Raw genomic sequence first — 15204 nt, 5'->3', positions numbered from 1 at the left:
GCTAACTACACAAAGGCTGAGCCATCCTGCCTGGGTGTTCCACCAACCTGCTACTCCCTTCTGACTCCCGGATGGGGTGCATCTCAGGGCTCAACACAACCGAAACCCTGAACGAGTCCAGTTCTCTGCACTGATACAGCTGCATTGTGTTCTGCATTGGAATCCAAGGTAAGGGGAAGGTGTGCTGGAGGGTGAGTGGGTTAGGAGCCTGGAGGAAGTGGTGGGAAGAGGGAGCAGAGATGGTGCAGCAGATTCAGGGTGAGAGAAGTCATCAAGAGAGGTGGCCCGCATGAGGAGGGAAGGAGGAGGAAGGAACCCAGGGAGGGTGCATGTGACAGAGCCACTAGACGTGGGGAGCCGAGGAAGGGGAGATACAATGGAATGTACAGCAAAGAGTAGTTGTTTGGGAGCCATTTAAATGAATACTGTGCCTCTTTCTGGTTGTGTGACCTTCAAGACTGAAGCTTCTTTCGGGTATTTTATTTGTAAAATGGGGGTAATAATCATCCCTCACTCAGAGGGTTATTATAATTCTCAGTCATTAAATAATATAATAATAAGCCCAACATTAAGATCCTGGCAAGCATTTTTTTAATGTTGTATTTATTTTTGAGAGAGAGAGAGAGACAGCGTGAGCAGGGGAGGGTCAGAGAGAGAGGGAGACACAGAATCCAAAGACAGGCTCCAGGCTCTGAGCTAGCTGTCAGCACAGAGCCTGATGTGGGGCTCGAACTCACAAACCGTGAGATCATGGCCTGAGCCGAAGCTGGACACTCAAGTGACTGAGGCACCCAGGCGCCCCTGAGGTCCTGGAAAGTACTTTTAAAACTTGTTAATGCTCTTCTCCCTCCACCTAAGATGTTCATATTTTCCTCATTTGGATTTTCCTAAAACTCCAGGACGTGGGGCAAGGGCTCTGGATTTCCCCACATCTCACCTCCATCCTACTGCGCACTCAGTAATTGGAGAATTCTGTGAAAATGGCAGCGACTACGGATGTTCTTAAACTTCCCCAGCCTGTTACTTGTCAGGTTCTTCTGTTCATTCCTCCTCTGCCTGTCACATCTCCTTAATCTAGTCTTGCCTCTCCATACTCGTGATAGAAACTCTTTGGATGTGCTGAATGTGGGGAAACAGTCCACCAGAACTTAGCCACCGAGATTTCACAGTTGGGGAGAGGACCCATTTCCATCCACCTCCACAGGCTATGGTCATACTTCTCCTTGACAATTTTAACAGCAATCTGACCAGTCTTCGTTTCCCTTTAGATTCCCCTCCTCACTTCCCTACAGTGTATCCCACGCTGTTTGCCAGAGTGAGCAAAACCTCACTCAGGAACCTTTAGGGACTTCCCACTGCCCACTAAATTAACACCTTACTCCGCATTCTTGAATCTTGCATGTTGAATGGTGGTTGTTGACTTGTTCTATGGTCCCCCACTAGATAGTAAACTACTCCACACCAAAATTAACTGTTTATCATTCAACAAATATTTATTGAGCACTTCTTTTGTGCCAGGAGCTGTTCTAGATGCTGGAGATACGTCAAAGAACCAAGCAAACAAAAATCCCTGCCTCCAGGGACCTTACATCATATCTGGGGGGAAGGGGTGGAGAAATAGACAAGAAACTATAAAAATTATAAAAATAAATAAGTAAATTATATAGTATGTTAGAAGATGTTTGCTGGGTGAGTTTTGTTACTTTGGAATCCATTCACATATAAGACTATGAAAATACTCAATTTTTTAAAACCATGTTCAATTCAGTTCTGTTGGATAGGGCAAAGTTCTGAGACTTTGAACTATGATCACATTTGATGCTCCCAGGGCTGGAAGGGCATGGGTCTTAAACCCTAAGGATGAAGTAAAATGGAGCAGGTGCTCACCATCAGGCCTCTTCTAGAGCAATCGGAGAGGCTGGCCTAGGGCTCTAGCCTCCCACCTGATGGTGGAAGGCTCTACTTGAAACCTATCACTGAGGAATCTGGGTCACTTCTCTGCTTTGGCCACCAGGGGTCATTTTACCCCTGTAAATCACCATCTGAAGCTATTGCTTAAAGACACACAAAAGGATTACTCCAAACTACAACACACAAGAGACACACACAGGAAAAATCTGACACTGTCTCAAAACGCTTTCAATCTCTCTCTCTCCCTCTCTCTCTCTCTCTCCACACACAGAAACATACATCATTGAGAGACATAGAAATGCATACAGGACACACGCATGGCAGCAACTTCCTCAGTTCCGCAGAGTCTCAAGATGCCAACTCTGCAACCCCTCCCAGCCCCACTCCTGTAAAGAGGGAAGGAAACAGTAGGTGGCCCGTTAACCAGTCTTCCATTTCCTTTGCCTCCAGCTGGTGAAGAACAGCCAGCTTATTCCTGTCCTCCCATTGCACTCTTATTTTCCTGGAAATTTCTTTCCTGGCTGTGGCAATCCGTCCCCTTTTCCCTTCCCAGGGAAAGAGGAGCCCCGCCCCTCCTCTGAGTATGTGACTAGTTCACCCGCACCTCAGGGCTGCCGCTCCAGGAAGCCCAAGGTGGTGTTGCACTGGGTGTGCAACCCCTACCTACCTACCCCTGCAAACCCTCAAGCCTTCAGGACTACAACTAGCAATTGATTTGCCAGTATTGCCCTGCCCCTGGCAGTAATAAGAAACAAAGTATATATATGCCCTGGGAAGAAGATACATATGAATTCTAATAGTGGCTCTTTAAGAATGTCCACAAGGTCAAAGTTATTTTCGGAATACTGCTTCTCCCATCATGTCATTTGTCCTTTGCATTCTCATCTCTCATAGGTGTACAGTGGAGTTTTCCAGAGGCTCCACGAAATCTGATGACATTATTGCTCTCAATGGAAGGTGTGCTTGTGTGCTTCTGTTGTTAAAACTTGTGAGTTTTAATTTCTGATATGGTTAAGTATCAAAAGAATAAAGTGTAAGCAAAAGCTCTTTGGCATTCTCGATTTTTAAGAGTTGTTAACGGATCTGAGAACAAAGTTTAAGAACTGCTACTTTAGTATAAAGAATTTTCTCCTTAATTCTAGATGAAGCACCAGAGGCAGAGAGAGAGAGAGAGAGAGAGAATTTAGGACGGAGGAGGTCTCAAAGGCAGGGCAGGGTGGACTGAGAAAGGTGGAAAGGGCTATAGGGACCGAATCTGGGGAGAAAATGCCCTCCAACACTCGGTTTTGCCCTGCCCCCAACCACCACATGCTGCGGGTCAGGCCCAAATTGTTACAAGTCGCTAACCAAGAAGGAAACCAATTCTGTCTGTAGCGAGTAAACTCATATTGTGCCTCAGTGCTGGGCAAGGGAAGCCCAGGTGGAAACGAGGGTGGGTGGCACCTGTGGTCCTAAGACTCCTGTGGTGGGTATAAATCCAGGGCACCCACTTTCTGTTCTATCTCCCAGCTCTCAAGGTCCTTCACGACCACGCCAAGGGCATGTCATCCAGTCGTCTGCCTTTGCCTTGGGAAGGCTCACAGCAACACTTCCTAGGGACTGGGGCCGCGGTGGGCCTCATGCTCACCGTCACCACCAAATTAAAGAAGGCAATTAACACCGGCATTCCTCCCTCCCGTGTCTGTGGCTCCCCACACTTTGTTCTCTTCTGCATTTATGGGCAGGAACTGCCACCCAGAAGTCCCAAGCGCCCAACCCACTTCCCTCATGTACACACCCTGGCAGTGTGCGCGTGGGAGCGGCGCTAGGGGGTGAGAGGTGGGGGTGACCCTGCGGTGGCAAGACGTGCTTTCAGAGGGCTGAGTCCTCCGGGCACTGGGTCCAGGGCCTCCCGACGTTGAAGGGCCTGAGCAGCTCCTGTCCGGCGGTAGCCGGCCTGGTGATGCTGCTGGTCTCGGTGGGCTGTTCGGCGAGCGTGCCCAGGGTTCCGTTAGTGGCCAAGGTCCTGGCGCGGTTCGGAGTGCCCAGGCCTCGCAGCGTGTTGCGGAAACCCTCGGCGCTGAAATAATACACCAGCGGGTCCAGCACGCAGTTGGCGCCGGCCAACAGCACCATCACCATCAGCACCCCGCGCACCCGATCGCAGGCGTCGCTGCTGGCCGCCACCAGGTTGCCCCGCAGCAGCCCGTACACGGCCAGCGTGGTGTTGTAAGGCACGAAGCACAGCAAGAAGATGACGAGGTTGGCCAGCAGGAGGCGCACGGTCTTCCGCCGCCGCTGGCTCTGCGTGGCGTCGGGCCGCGCCAGGGTCCAGAAGACGCGGCCCGACGAGTAGAGCACGGCCGCCAGGGGCAGCAGGAAGCCCAACGCCTCGGCCAGCAGCACGAGCGGCAGCAGCCCGCCCTTCCACAGCCTGTCGCCGAAGCTCTCGAAGCACAGGCGCACCTGGCCGCCTCCGTAGCTGCAGGACGAGGGCCTGTGCACCAGGACGGTGGGCACGGCTAACACGACGATGAGCGCCCACACTCCCAGGCAGAGCAGCCGCGCCACGCGGGGCCGCCGCAGGTGGCGCAGCCGCAGCGGGTGCACGATGGCCGCGTAGCGGTCCATGTTGATGAGCGTCAGGAAGATGCAGCTGCCGTACATGTTCGTCTGGAAGATGGCGCCCGCTGTCTGGCACAAGAGGTCGGAGAAGGGCCAGTAGTGCAGGGCGTAGTAGGAGATGCGCACGGGCAGCGAGAGGGTGAAGAGCAGGTCGCTGGCCGCCAGGTTGCACATGTACACGCTCACCACGGAGTGCACGCGCAGCGCGCGCAGGAAGACCCAGAGGGCCAGCGCGTTGAGGGGGAGCCCTGCGGCCAGCACCAGGCTGTAGGCCACCATGTGCAGGCGGTGGGTGGGCCGGTAGTCCGGGCACGGGATAACTGAGCTGTTGAGCAGCATCGTACCGAAGTGTGAGGAGGAGCTAGGCCGGGGGCGTCGTGAGGCACACTAGGGCTCTGGCCTCGTGTTCATCTCTGGGCCGGGCCTGGAGGCCCGCGCAGAGAGAGCCCCAAGGCAAGCAGGGCATGGGAATGCGGGCTATGGCGGCGGGGAAGCAGATGGCTGCCGGGTGTCGGGTGCTTTGGATCACAGCTTCATCAACAGTGGAGAGCTGGAATAGCAAGGCAAGCCAAGGTCAAGATTATGCAAAGACAGGGCGGAAGTCACACATGTTTATCTGGCTAACCTGACTGGCGACTTGAGCCTTTACTCAGCCTCAAGTCTTTCCCCCACCTTCCATCCGGCCAGAATAGCTTTCTGCAGGAAAGTGTTATATAGCACAGTGTTAAATGCCAGCCTCTGGAATCAGACTGCCAGGGATTAAATCCTGGTTTTGCCAACTTGCCAAGCTTTGTCCTCAGAAAAGTGACTTAATCTCCCTGAACCTCATGTTCCTTACCTGGGGAAAAAAAGAGGGGGTCCCTTCCTTCACAAGGCTGTTAGATTAAATGAGATGTATGTAAAGTGCACAGGTTGCTATTAGTATCAAAGAACGTCTCTCCCTTTCTGTCTTCTACAGATGTTTACTGAGCCTTTAGAAGGTTCCAGCCATGTTCACAGCACTGAACAAAACAAAGGCCTTGCTTGACCCCATCTACTTTACATTCCACTGAAGGAAGACAGATAATAAAGTGCAAGTACATAGGTATTATGTCAGATGGTGAGAAATATGATGGATGGAGCACTGCCCCTGGAACTCCCCAGCTCTGCTGGCTCCCAGTTATCTAAAGAATAAAGTTCAAACTCCCCAGTGCAGTACAAACTCCGAGCCTCGTTCATTACATCACCGTTGCTCCTGGGTCGGCTGGGTTTGTGGTCAGAGTAACCTGGCTTCAGCTTGTGGGACCTCTCTCAGTTTTTTCATCTGTAAACTGGGGATAATAACCCAAAGGGCTCTCAGAGGCTGATCGCACATCAGCACGGTCCTGCCAGGCAGGGGAAGGTTGTGCTTTTCTAGCTGCTCCCCTGGCGGATCTGACTAGGGAGCTTCCTAGATGGGGTTCTGTGATGGAGGGAGAAGGTGGTTTCTTTTTTAAGTGTATTTTATTTTTGAGAGCGAGAGAGAGCAAGTGGGGGAGGGGCAGAGAGCGAGAGAGACAGAGCATCCAAAGGAGGCTGTGTGCTGACTGTAGAGAGCCCAATGTGGGGCTTGAACTCATGAACTACAAGATCATGACCTGAACTGAAGTCAGACACTTAACCAACTGAGCCACACAGGTGTTTTTTTGATGAGGGCTCAGAGGGGACCCTAAGTCCAGAAAGTGTGGCAGTGAGGCGAGGAGGTCCCAAGGGCATTGCCAAGGCCGCTGGAGAGGGCAGACCACGGCAGCCACAGTCCTCAGGCAAAAGCCGGCAGGATATGGCCAGGAGGTAGAGGAGCCAGAGGGACGGGACATGGTTACAGGATCCCACTCCCCTTAATGTCCTATTGCCACAGAAGCTACTTCTCCATCTTTAACCCCCAAAAGCCATCTTTTGGGGGGGACTGAAATACAGAACTTCAAATTTACCATTTTAACTCTCATTAAGTATATGATTCAGTGACATTAAGTACGATCACAATGACGGGTGACCATCACTACTATTTCCAGAACTTTTTCATCATCCCAAACAACTCTATACCCGTTAAATAATAACTGCCGACTCCTTCCCTACACTCTCTCCAGCCCCTGGTAACCTCTATTCTACTTTCTGTCTCCAGGAATTTGCCTATTCTATTTGAATTAGTATTTTCATTTTCTTTGGGTAAATGCCCAGCAGTGGAATTACTGGATTATATGGTAAATTATTTTTAATGACTTGAGGAACCTCCATATTGTTTTCCACAGTGGCTGGACCAATTTACATTCCCACTAACAGTGCAAGAGGTTTCCTTTTTCTCCGCATTCTCGCCAGTACTTGTTATTTCTTGTCTGTTTGATACTAGCCATTCTGACAAGTGTGAGCTGATATCTCATTGTTTGGGGATTGACTTGCATTTCCCTGATGAAGAGTGATGTTGGGCGTCTTTTCACGTGTCTGTTGGCCATCTGTATGTCTTCTTTGGAAAAATGCCTATTTGGGTCCACTGCCCACTTTTTAAAATAGATTATTTGATATTTTGGTGTTGAGTTGTATAAGTTGAATTTGCCTATCCCAGGTACCTCGTATGAGTGGAATCATGTAATATGTATCCCTTTCTGTCTGGCTTATTTGACTTCACATAAAGTTTTCTAAGTCCACCCATGTTGTAGTATGTACCAGAATTACAATCTTTTTTTTTTTTTTAATGATGCCATGTCTTTTTTTTTTTTTTTAACATTTATTTCTAAAGGCCAAGAGACACCGGTCATGAAAAGGGAAGGAGCAGAGAGAGAGGGAGACACAGAATATGAAGCAGACTCCAGGCTCTGAGCTGTCAGCACAGAGCCCAATGCAGGGCTCGAACCCACAAGCCATGAGATCATGACTTGAGCCAGTGTCAGTTGCTTAACCGACTGAGCCACCCAGGCACCCCTACAATCTTTTTTTTTAATAGCTGAAGAATATATGTATAAAAATTTTTTAATCTATTCATCTGGCAATGGTTACTTGGATTTTTATGTGTTTTTGGCTATTGTGAATAATGCTGTGCACGTGGGGTCCTTTCAAAAGAAACTACTTAAATTCTTTTTTTTCTTTTTTTAGATTTTATTTTTAAGTAATCTCTGCACCCATCATAGGTCTCAAACTCACAACCCTGAGATCAAGAGTCTTGTGCCCCACTGACTGAGCCACCCAGGAGCCCTGGAACTGCTTAATTTCTTAAAGAGAAACAAGTTGTAAACTTGACTTTAAGAAGTTTTCTTGTGAGTTTTTTGCTCATTTGTTCTCCCCCCTAACTATGACTACCAGCAGTTTAAGACTTGTAAGAGGTCTTGTAGAATAAAGGAGATAAAAGTTTCCTCTACAAAATACCCATTTCAACAATGAAAATAACACTAAATGGAGCTGAAACATGCTGAAAGGCAAATGAACTGAGACTCCTTCCCTGACACATGCCCCACCTCCCATGCCCCTTTGCTCGGGTCACACCAAACTGATGATAATTTGGCACATGCCTTTGCACGTGCTCTGCCTCCCATTCTCCAGCTGGCAAAGTCAAACATTTCTTAGGACTCTGGGAAACCTCCCCTGACTCCCCCCCTCCCCATAGGGCAGCTGTAGCTCCCTCACAGGTGCTTCTACTCCGCACATGTGTACCTCAGGTGTCCCACCTGTATTGTAATTAGCTGTTCTTAGTCTGCCCCTCCCACTAGACTATGAGCTCAAGGAGGGAGGGGCTGTGGACTGTTACTTAGTCATCGCTGTAGTCCGAGCCACCACCTCCATAAATACTGCGTGAAAAATACTAGCAATCATTTACTGACCATTCGCCACACCTTCCAACAGTCCTTTGAGGTAGGTGTTTATCCTGATTTTTACAGGAGAGGAAACGGGAGCTCTAGAGCTCAGTGGGCATTCAAACTCAGGATTCAAATGCAGCTCCAAGCTGCCCCTCGCTGCTCGCAACAAGAGTGGATGGTTGGATCTGAGGATGCATGCTGCACAGAGCACTTGGTCTCTTACAACTGCCCCTAAGAAATCTGTGCCCACAGGGGCGCCCCAGGGGCTCCGACGGTTGAGGGTCCAACTTCAGCTCAGGTCATGGTCTCGCGGTTTGTGAGTTTGAGCCCCATGTCGGGCTCACTGCTGTCAGCGCAGAGCCCGCTTCGGATCCTCTGTCCTCCTCTCCTTCCCTGCTCCTGGTCTCTCTCTAAAAATGAATAAACATTTTAAAAAAAGAAGAAATATGTGCCACAGGGGCGCCTAGGTGGCTCAGTCAGTTAAACGTCCGGCTTCGGCTCGGGTCATGATCTCACGGTTCGTCGGTTCAAGCCCCGCATCGGGCTCTGTGCTGACAGCTCAGAGCCTGGAGCCTGTTTCGGATTCTGTGTCTCCCTCCCTCTCTGACCCTCCCCTGCTTGCTCTCTCTCTCTCTCTCTCTCAGAAATTAAAAAAAAAGAAATTAAAAAAAAGAAATATGTGCCCACAAATAGTGTTTACTTATTTGTCCAGTTGAAATATATACTTTTTTTTTTAACATTTATTCATTTTTGAGAGACAGAGACAGAGCGTGAGTGGGGGATGGGCAGAGAGAGAGGGAGGCAGAATGCGAAGCAGGCTCCAGGCTCTGAGCTGTCAGCACGGTGCCCAATGAGGGGCTTGAACTCATGCACCATGAGATCATGGCCTGAGCCGAAGTTGGATGCTCAGACGACTGAGCCACCCAGGCGCCCTGCAAAACATACTTTTTAATAGCCCACTTTTCCTTGAATTTCAAACACTGGAAACAGACGCTTGCTTTCACACACAGGTGTGCCCCTCCTTAGGATGTCCTCTTACCTACGTAAGCACTTAGTTTGCTGCCTTGAACTCCTCCGGTTGTTTTATGAGTGTTTATTTGATTCCATTTTCCCCACCTAGATAGTAAGGTTGTGGGGTGGGGCCTTATCTTCCACTGCTTTATTCCCAAGCTCACTCACACTTCAGTCTCTCTGCTTGGCAGGCCCTGGTGACATTCATTGGCCGCCTGGAAGGAAATCTTCCCCCTCCCTCCCCCCATGGCCACCCATCCTGTACTCTTGTTGCAATATCTCTTGTATCAATCAGCCCGCCAGCCAGTTCTTATCACACCCATGACCATCTTGTCCACGTGTCCCCCTCTTAAAAGGCCTGTTTGGGAACAGCTTGCATTAAAATTTTGAAAACAGTTTACTCTCTAATTACAGTAACACTTCATCATTCTTAACCATTACTTGAAGAATCAATAGCTTCTTACAACTGGGAGGCACATGGCAGACAATGAATGAGCGAATGAGTAATTATTTTCCAAGAATCCCGAGTATTTCTGTCAATAAATTTACAATTTTAAAGAGACCATAAAGGGGTGCCTGGGTGGCTCAGTCGGTTAAGCGTCCGACTTCAGCTCAGGTCATGATCTCACAGTTTGTGGGTTCGATCCCTGCATCGGGCTTTGTGCTGACAGCTCAGAGCCTGGAGCCTGTTTCAAATTCTGTGTCTCCCTCTCTCTCTGACCCTCCCCTGCTCATGCTGTCTCTCTCTCTCAGAAATAAAGAAAACATTAAAAAAATAATAATAAAGAGACCATAAAGTCCTAGGTGAGCTGCTGCCTAAAGGTACGGTTAGGAACCCTTTAGTAAGGCAGATGGTGATGCATTCGTTACTGGATTCCAAAGTGGAGAAGTCCTTTCTGTCAAAAAGTCACCTCTTTCTAACAGACACACACACACACAGTGGCCCGAGCTGGGCGTTGAGAGCTGCCAGGCCCTGCCCTGGTCCCCACCCCATCTGCTCGCTTCCCTGGGGCTCCTGTCAGTGGAGCTGAATGGGCACCGTGCCAGGCCAGATGGCAAAGATGGGAAAAACTGCCAAAAAGAAGGCAAACAGGAAATGGAAGGAGGTCTCTAGCTGTGGTGGGGGAGGGGCGGCCCCAGGATCTCTCCCCAGTCCTGCCTTGAGAAAGAGGTCAGGTTATGGGGGAAACCAAGAAAACAGCAGCTGCCCCAGAAAAGAACACCGGGGCTTCGTTTCACCAGAGGGGAGGAGGGACACGGAGGCCCACGTAATCTTAGTAACCTCAACAGGCACGGATGTGGTCACAAGCACACCGCTTCGCACATGTACATGTGCCAAGGACCCACAGAGGTACAGATACACTAAGGGATGAGCACACGAGCTCCCTTTTAACATACAAATCGCTATGTATCCACACCCTCCACCACACAAGTACGCGCATGCACGGAGGCACGGACGGCTGGGCCAGCGGAGGAAGAGGAGTCACAGCCCTTGCCTTAGGGACGGTATTCTTCCACTTCCAGACGTAAGGAGTCAGGCAGCCTTGGGAGCATGTACCCACGCAGACGTTCACAGATGGAACCCAGGGCCAAGACACTGAGGGGCACAGAAAGGACCCTGCATCTGGAGGCCCTGGGGACTGGCCATTGCACACCACCCGCCCTCCACACCACTCACACACCGGAGCGTGGACGGCCGCTTTCCTCCTCCCTCGGGCTCTTTCAGCTTCCCACGGGCACATCCGAGGCCCAAGTTCCTTATGTCCTCAAGTCCTCCTGGACCTGTCCCGTTGCCCTCTGAGCTGGGCTGGGCACTGCTCTTTGCTGAGATAAGCCAGAGGGGCAGAGCTATTTTCTGCCAGGCAGGAAGTGAGAATGTGAGTAAAAATGGGCAGGAGGCTAGGTCATGGCCATTCCTCCCTCTCCTCCACATAACCTGCCCGTGCTATCCACCCTCTGGCGGCTGACCAGCCACGCGGAGAGGGCTGAAGAGAAAGGAATAGGTGATTTGGGACAGTGATGGGGGCAGGGCAGGATGAGAAATAACTCCTCTTCCTCCAGCTTCCTCCTGTCCGCCTCATTCTCAGTGCGCACCCCGTACCCCCTGGTCCCTCCCGTTTATTCACCAAGTGCCTCGCGCTCTTTCTGTCTCCTCTTTTTAGTAATTCACATCCTCCAGAAGTTCGAAAAGAAGAGATCTCAGATCTCATCCTCCTTGCCCCAGGAGATTGTTCTAGAAGAGCCCCAAACCTCATTTTAGATTCCAGAGGCCACAGCTGGGAGTCATGGCCACCCCTATGCAGTGTGTGCTCCGACTGTCCTGCGGGCTGAGCCCGCTTCTGCTGCTGCACCCCAGCTGCGCTGGGAGGATGCGCCCTTTACCCACAGACAGGCTTGCCTGTAAATTCTACCTCTCACTACGTGAATATTCACACTCCTCCAACGGGTCCAAACCGTGCTGGAGCCTCCAAGAGCCGCCTAACAAACTCTGAAGGCTTTGCGGAAAGCCCTGTCCTGTAGCTGCTTTGAGGACACAGATGAATTCTGCTCATCAGAGGGGTCTGTGGGGTGGAGATAGTACAGTGTCACCAGGCTGCATGGACGGCCTCTTCCTACCAGAGGGGCCACATTCTTCTCAAGGAGAAGAGCCTCTGGCACAGGCCCCCTGGGGGAGTTGGTTCCTCTTTCCATCATCTCTCCTCCAGTTCCAGGCCTGCTCTGCTTTCTCCAGCCAACATCCCTGCCCCAGCCTCCCCCGACCCACCCCTCACTTCCCCACCTGAGCCTGCGTCTTCCTGCATTTCCAGTATCATTCTCGGCCACGTCTTCTGTTGGGAGCCATTCTGAGCCCACCACTTGTGAGGGTAAGGCAAGTTGGCAAGGCTCTTGCCATCAGATGACGTCCGATATCCACCTCCACTCAAGTATTTTTGCTGGAGCACCGACCCCCAAGGTACCTTGTTGATCAGCATTGGGAGTGACTTGTCCCCTTATGCCGGCCCTGGTATGATGGTTCCACCTTGTGAAGGAACTTATTGTGGGAACTTCTTCTTTTATGATTATGGGAACAGGCATCATGTCTCTGGCAGGTCCTGTTTCCCTCCATACTTTCCCTTGAGCTACGAACAGGCTAATGACCCTTACTCATAAAAGATTGACCTTTACGTGTACAATTCTGTTTCTACCGTTGCACTAGTCTAAGAGGCTCATACAGCTCAACATGTAAATCAACTCACCAAAATGTTTCTCACGCCCTAGCTATTCAAGAAATCATAGACAAAAAACCAGACACAAAGGTAAATGCACTCGAAGAGGCTATTCTGTGTGTTGGAAATGAGTTAAACTCCTTAAAGGTACGGTTGGCTCTCCAGTGCCATAAGGAATAGAACTGGACAATTAAGTCTTACCCGGAGACAAAGAGCCTAACTTAGAGAGAAGGAACAGATAAGGGCAGAACATAAGTTACCACATATCCCTTTGCTAACTGGTGGTGTACAGCAGTCGCTTCCCTAAGGCCTACATTCCACAAACACCATCCCTTACCCTGGCAGCTGTGATGAGGATGAATAAGAGTATCTACAACCTAACCTATGACTTAATCTTAGCGTTATTAAAATGTGTGTATTATCCTGTTTTTCACTAAGAACACCCTGTTATTTTCTTAGTTACTCAACCTCACTGTAATTGGGGTAGTTCTGCAAGAAGACTTCTGTAAAACCTGTTTCTGTATATTTTCCAAAACATCTTATCACAGAGAACTATCCATTGTAAACATTCCATTTTCGGATGCCATGTTAACATTTGGCCTATAAATACACCAAAACTGACAGGGCAGAGATGCCTGCCTGGTGATCAGAAAGGATCTCGGGGCTCTCCCACTCTCTCTCTCACCGACACCGTCCATCCTTCAGGGACCCCTGGACAGGCTGGAGCTGGACTCCAGCAGTCTTCTCCCTCCTTGGGTATTCTGACCTCATCTCTCCCATTCTTCTCTGGGAAGAAGCAGAAGGCAAAGGTGGCCTACAGCTCAGTCATTCCTTTCCCCCTATGTGTGGATGTCACCTCCCCACCTGCACGTCTCCCCTCCACCCTGCTTTCAAGAGCTGGAAAAACAGGAAATAAAATTACAATCCAGAGAAGTCACTCAGACCAGATCACCCCTCTACAGCCCAACACTCGGAGCCGTCTATGTGCATCTTACCCTTGCTTTGGGGCCTGGTTGGGTCCAAAGAAATCTGGAGCCCTTTGGCCTCTTTGACCTTGCTATGCACTTGTGCACCCTGGCTTCCCCCTCCCCCTCCTTCTGTGGGTTCCCCAGGGCGTATAAGGCCTCTCTGTTGCTGAATATGCCCTAAGCGCACCGGGCTGGAGGGGCTGGAGAGGGCTGGAGAGGGCAGAGACAGCAGGAGCTGGGCTCTGGTGTTTCCCAATGACCAGGAGGTGAGGCTTACAGGTATGGGTAAGTTTCCATTTTCCTCTCAATCCTTGCCTCGCTCTCCCCCGGGGCTAAGACTTTCTCACCCTAACGAGCTGGAGATACAACGTGGGGGGAGGTCCCTCCTAAACATGGGTAATAGGTAGGCAGCTGCCCTTAGTAGGATACGAAGGTATCATAAGACCTTGCCGACCCTCAAATATTTCCCCCACCTGCGCTCAATATCTGAAATTTCGCTCCCTTCACGCCACTCATGAGCCACATTCTAGCAGGATTACAGGGACATTAGAGCCCATCTCATCTAATCTTCTCATATAGAAAATGAGCACCCTGGGTTAAGGCGGTGTTTCTCGCAGACCCCATTAAAATGCACCTTGGTTAGCTAGGAAGGATAAGCATAAGAACACATCTCTGCCAGTGAACCCATTAGTGGAGCCTGATCAGATTAGTTCATTGTCATCTAGCAGAGGGCCCGGCCTCCTCGGAGGGTGAATGGGTACGAGGGTTAAGTTTTATCTGAGAGTGGGAAAGGGCTGGACACCACCCCCAGAGAGCCCTCCTAAGTGGTTGTGTGAAGCCCAAGGTCCAGCATAATGGTAGAGGCCTAAAGGGTGAAGGGGAGGACACGTCCCCCCCAGGATTCCCCAGCATGGGGGCTTCAGACTTCAGAGGGTGTGCCTCCCCCCCAGGATTCCCCAGCATGGGGGCTTCAGACTTCAGAGGGTGTGCCGAGTGTGCTGGCTGCCTCCCCTCATTGTTCGAAAAGGTCTGACTGCCTGAGGCAGCCCCTTTTAGCTTCTTACTCTATTCCAAAAGGTTTTCCAGGGCCCATGGCCCATGCTCATCTCCATCCCCACCCACCAACCCCACTCTGAAGGAAGGACGCTGCCCATTGTGCCCCCTGCGAGGTTCAAACCCCCCCCCCCCTGCTGTGACACCCCCGTACCTGTGTTCCTTGTGGCTTCCGCTGCCTGCTCTGAGCTGGGCTGGGCTGGTAGGACCTGCTCCTGAGATGGGTGGGGACACACTCTCCTGGCAGATCTCAGCAGGTCCCAGCTCCTTGCACTCACCCAGCCCCACACACGGAACAGGGAGAGAGAGGAAGCAGTGTCCTCTGTGGCCTCCACAGGTGGCCAGAGAAGAAATCCCCAGCAGAGAATGGCACTTAATCCAGCCCCAGCTCTTGCTTATGAATGACTCCCCCCACCCATTGCTCACACACTCCCTAGCTTCCTGGAAGCTTAACTGGCACACCCACTCACTGATGCTAGATGACTAACCCACCAGCCTCTCGCTGTACTCCCCAGTTCCCCCTGGGTGTCTCTTTCTCTTTTGGGTTCCAGCAGGCGGTTTCGTGCTGTCCATTCATGGCCATCCCCCACCCTGCCCGGGGCCATTCCTCCCTGCTTCTGTGCTCTCCTAGGCTGTGAGCTCTGGGTG

General features: G+C 50.8%; 1 protein-coding gene across 3 annotated transcripts; it reads right to left on the bottom strand.

Moving 5' to 3' along the window:
* Positions 1 to 2147: 2147 nt before the first annotated feature.
* On the bottom strand, positions 2148 to 14961 carry LPAR5 (lysophosphatidic acid receptor 5). Of its 3 annotated transcripts, XM_039217581.1 has the most exons (4): positions 14711 to 14961; positions 11008 to 11184; positions 10728 to 10926; positions 2148 to 5065 (listed from the first exon to the last, which is right to left on the bottom strand). In XM_039217581.1, the coding sequence occupies exon 4, from the start codon at positions 4852 to 4854 to the stop codon at positions 3763 to 3765; it is 1092 nt and encodes a 363-aa protein (XP_039073512.1). In that variant the 5' UTR covers positions 4855 to 5065; positions 10728 to 10926; positions 11008 to 11184; positions 14711 to 14961; the 3' UTR covers positions 2148 to 3762. The 3 variants fall into 3 exon arrangements, with proteins under 3 accessions (XP_039073512.1, XP_039073514.1, XP_039073513.1); XM_039217583.1 differs by lacking the exon at positions 11008 to 11184; XM_039217582.1 differs by lacking the exons at positions 10728 to 10926; positions 11008 to 11184.
* Positions 14962 to 15204: the final 243 nt, after the last annotated feature.

The sequence above is a fragment of the Hyaena hyaena genome, unplaced genomic scaffold (assembly GCF_003009895.1).
Source record: "Hyaena hyaena isolate Hyena2069 unplaced genomic scaffold, ASM300989v1 scaffold_700, whole genome shotgun sequence".
In the NCBI taxonomy this organism is placed as follows: Eukaryota; Metazoa; Chordata; class Mammalia; order Carnivora; family Hyaenidae; genus Hyaena; species Hyaena hyaena.
The sequence above is the reverse complement of the archived record's forward strand: the minus strand, read 5'-3'. Positions and strand labels throughout refer to the sequence as shown.

Excerpts from the sequence above, each read along its gene's own strand:
- LPAR5 (XM_039217581.1), bottom strand. The coding sequence starts at position 4,854 with ATGCTGCTCAACAGCTCAGTTATCCCGTGCCCGGACTACCGGCCCACC.